Below are 4,496 nucleotides of genomic sequence, written 5' to 3'. Positions count from 1 at the left end.
ACCTCGGCCAGTAAGCTGGGCGCGCTCTCGCTGGGCTCCTTCAACAAGCCCAGCTCCAAGGACAACCTGTTCGGCCAGAGCTGCCTGGCTGCGCTCTCCACAGCCTGCCAGAACATGATCGCCAGCCTCGGGGCCCCCAACCTCAACGTGACCTTCAACAAGAAGAACCCGCCCGAGGGCAAGAGGAAACTGAGCCAGAACGAGACCGACGGCACGGCCGTGGCGGGCAACCCGGGCTCGGATTACTTTCCAGGAGGGACTGCTCCTGGGGCTCCAGGGCCCGGAGGCCCGTCGGGGACCAGTAGCAGCGGCTCTAAAGCCTCTGGGCCGCCCAATCCGCCCGCCCAGGGGGATGGCACTAGCCTCTCCCCCAACTACACCCTGGAATCGACGTCGGGGAACGACGGCAAGCCGGTCCCCGGGGGCGGTGGCCGGGGACGGGGGCGCAGAAAAAGGGACAGTGGTCACGTGAGCCCCGGGACCTTCTTCGACAAGTACTCAGCGGCTTCGGCGCCGGACAGCGGGGGCGCGCCTGGTGTGAGCCCAGGGCAACAGCAGGCGCCGGGCGCAGCCGTCGGGGGAAACTCGGGAGAGGTGCGCGGGGCGCCTACGCCTCACGAGAAAGCGCTCACGTCGCCGTCGTGGGGGAAGGGGGCCGAGCTGCTCCTGGGGGACCAGCCAGACCTCATGGCGTCCCTGGACGGTGGGGCCAAGTCGGACAGTAGTTCCCCGCACGTGGGCGAGTTCGCCTCCGACGAGGTGAGCACGAGTTACGCCAACGAGGACGAGGTGTCTTCCAGCTCCGACAACCCCCCAGCCCTGGCCAAAGCGAGTAGGAGCCCTCTGGTGACAGGCTCGCCCAAACTCCCTCCCCGGGGGGTGGGCACCGGGGAACACGGACCGAAGGCACCCCCGCCCCCGCTTGGCCTGGGCATCTTGTCTACCTCTACCTCGACCCCTGACAGCTACGGCGGAGGGGGCACGGGCCATCCCGGCACGCCGGGCCTGGAGCAGGTTCGGACCCCGACGAGCAGCGGCGGTGCTCCGCCACCTGACGAGATCCACCCCCTGGAGATCCTCCAGGCACAGATCCAGCTGCAGAGGCAGCAGTTCAGCATCTCTGAGGACCAGCCCCTGGGGCTCAAGGGTGGCAAGAAGGGTGAGTGTGCCGTCGGGGCCTCGGGCGCGCAGAATGGCGACAGCGAGCTGGGCAGCTGCTGCTCCGAGGCGGTCAAGAGCGCCATGAGCACCATTGATCTGGACTCGCTGATGGCAGAGCACAGCGCCACCTGGTACATGCCGGCTGACAAGGCTTTGGTGGACGGCACAGAGGAGGACAAGACGCTGGCGCCCTGGGAGAAGGCCAAACCCCAGAATCCCAACAGCAAGGAAGGTATATGCGCTCGTTCCCGGTTCCTTTCTCACCTGGCGGATGCGCGCCCCACCCCCATCGCTGGCCTTCGCGTCTGCCTTGAAGGCTCCAGGAAAGGGGAGGGTCCCTCGAGGTCGGCAAGGCACAGGGCCTTCCTGACGCCCAGCTCAGAGCTGGTACCCTTCCTTTGGTCACCCCAGGGGCTCCGTGGGCAGACCCCCTTCCCTCCCCCTAGGTGCTGCCAGGTAGATCCTAGTTTCACAGCTGTAGTAGTAACAACTTAAAAGTGGCACCCATTGGGGGATTATTGTAGAGCATCCCCTGTCAAGTTGTAGCTGAGTTTCTGGGTGCCCTGAGGACTAGGCCTCTTCCCTTTCACACTCAGACCCCTCCTCACCCCTCAGCGTTCAGGCCTGTTTCACTTTTCAGGAGTTTCCGAGCGTCCTCCCGCCCCCTCCAGCCTCCACTTCCTGGCAGGACACCTGGGAAGCTGTGTTAAGGCCTCCCCATCTTTTCCTAGTCAGCCAGCCTGCAACTTGAGCTCCCTCGCGTGTGCCAGCATCTTTGGGGGAAAAAGTTACCAGTTCTGGTGTCCGCAGCATCATTCAGAGGCAACGCCTAATTTGACATTCGTTCCTAATGAATAGCTGTTTTGTCTCTTCTTAACGATTAGAGTTTCATTGAAAAACTGGAGACCTGTCAGGGTTGTAGGAGGCAGGCAGCCTTTTCAGAGTGCACCTCCTTGACATTTGGTTGGGGCGGGGGAGTGGTGGGCGGGAGTCAGGGTGGGGTCTACTTGGCAGAGACCAGACCAGTCGACCAGGGCATCATTTGTGCATGGGGATATGGATATATATTCGTAAGACACAAAGGACCCGAGTTTGTCAATATCTCGCCTGGCTTTGGTGACAGATGTCGGCTCCCAGTTCTCCTTTGCATTCTAAGCACTCCCTCCCTGTTGGGCCTGGAGGCCTTTAAGGTGGGTGGGGTGGGGGTTAGTAAAATGGACCACCATTGCCATTAAAGTAATAATAGCTTTTTTTTTTTTTAAACCTAAAGGTGACCTGGGCTGTAGTAGATATCTGTTTTATTTTTTTATGGGGCCTTTTTAGATAGCATCATTTTCTACCCACCCCATTCCTACCTTTTGCTTTTAAACCTCCCTGAATCCTCTTGGTCTCACCAGGCTATTACCTTGGAGTCTGTAGCTGGCGATTTAACTGTGTCTTTAAAAAAAATACGTCCACTGATCCTTGCGTTCTCTTAGGGTGGTTCTCCTCTGCCTTCAGTTTCTACCTTCAGTTTCAGCCCACATCCTGCATCCTGCCGTCTTTTGACCCAGGGTTTAAGGTGCCGGTTGGTTTTAGGACCAGGGGATGGGGACAGAGGGAGAGGGGGAGGGGACGTGCGGCAGGAGTTGGGTGGCTCAGAACTCCGGGCTTTCACCGCCCGTCCCCGGGTAGCTTTCCCGCTTGGGTTTTCTAATTCATGAATGCGGCCTTGCTGCTTTTCTCTTTGTTCGCCTACTGCCCAGCCTGGGACGCCGCTCTCTCATTTGAAGCTGGGTGTTTAGCATGCACAGCAGACGCTGCGACCAGCATCAGCATTCTCCAAGCTTCTCCCAGGCAAGGCCATAAATTGGTTAGTTTGGGACCCTCCGCTGCTTCTCCCTGGCCCCCGCCTTTTTAAAAATGGAGTTGGACTCAGCAGCCTGGTCGCTTTGCCTCCCTTCTCTTTTATTTTCTTGTACACAACATCTTGGTCCTGCCGATCGATAGCTGGTTAGCACAAATGCCAGCCCCTGTCACTTCTACCTGGCTTGGCCTGGCTGCCCCTCCCCCTCCCCCTTCTCCCTTCCCTCCCCCGCACCCATAATTAAGACCACATTGGCCAAAATGGTGTGAGAAGAGTCAAAAAGAAAAAAAAAAACCCGATTTAGAGAATTAATAAAGAAAAACCAATAGCCCTTGGCCTGAAAGTCTTTTGAAGGGCCTTAGGTGCAGAGGAATTGGGTGGTTGTAATGAGATTTTTTTTTTTCAAGGTGTTGCACTGTTCTCTTCTCAGCCCGACTAATCTTCCTTTGCAGAAAAAAAAATGCAGACTGAGAATGAAGAAATGTCATTAAAGAAATGTTTTGTTTTGTTTGTTTCATTATCACCGTCAGGCGAAGGAAAATATTTTTTTGGAAACAGATGCTAGTCAGTTTCGGGGTTGATTTCCCCCTGTGCGCTAAACACAACCCTCCCCTGCACACAGGAGATGGGAAACTTCCTCCAGGGACCGGCTGCGGGGCTGGCTGCCTTAGAAGCCTCGGCAGGGACACCCACTTGACCTCCTTTGTCTTCCACTCTGTGATGTAGGAAGGACAGTTTCCTAGATAAAGCCCCGAATTGAGGTCACTCACAGCTTCTGCAGCCTTGGGACTGCTAGTTAAGGCTTTGTAAGATGTCTGCATCTGATTCCTGCTCCCTTACTGGTAGTAAATAAGGACGATTAAACTTTTCATTATGATAACACCCCACAGCTCCATCTGCACGTTGTATAAATAGGTACACAGAGCCTTCAATGGGCCCCCCGGTGCCCTGGTTGAAAATCAGAATGAAGTGTACCCCTTCAAAACAGAGTAGAAAGAGAGGAAAAAAAAAAAAAAAAGAATTGAAAGGAAAGCATCCTGCTTTTCTGTAAACACAAGCCCAGGGTCCCACCAGCCATGAAGCAGCTTTGAATGTACCTTCTCTAAGTTCCAACCCCAGCAAGCACTGTCTTTCACCACCCGCCCCCATCCCCCCCAACCTCAGGCAAAGCCCATTCTTTGTAATGATATTTTATTTTGTCACGCCATAAAACACGCCAGTACTAATGTGATTAAATATTAACACCGTTTCTGAAATTTCTTCCCTCCGATGACAAAATACTAGTCGGTCTTTAACAAAAATGATCCTGCTCAGATTGGAGAGGACGTGCCCACATTGTCTTGTGGGGTTTAGATGTCCTTCGGAGGGGAGGGAACTTGACTGGCAAGTTACACTTCTCACAAAGTCTAGGCCAGAATCACATGTGATGATGATTTTTTTTTAAAAAAAAAAAAACAAACAAACAGGCAAGTGAGCCTCTGCAAATTAT

At 55.1% G+C, this 4,496-nt stretch overlaps 1 protein-coding gene across 1 annotated transcript in view; it reads left to right on the top strand.

Annotated features, from left to right (window-relative positions):
- MN1 (meningioma (disrupted in balanced translocation) 1) overlaps window positions 1-4,496 on the top strand; it is a 49,413-nt gene that overhangs the window by 2,887 nt on the left and 42,030 nt on the right. The window contains 1 exon segment of the mRNA XM_010828856.1: window positions 4-1,393. Coding sequence (XP_010827158.1) covers window positions 4-1,393 — 1,390 coding nt within the window.

The sequence above is a fragment of the Bison bison genome, unplaced genomic scaffold (assembly GCF_000754665.1).
Source record: "Bison bison bison isolate TAMUID 2011002044 unplaced genomic scaffold, Bison_UMD1.0 scf7180017864495, whole genome shotgun sequence".
NCBI lineage: Eukaryota > Metazoa > Chordata > Mammalia > Artiodactyla > Bovidae > Bison > Bison bison.
This window is presented reverse-complemented; position numbering and strand designations above follow the sequence as displayed.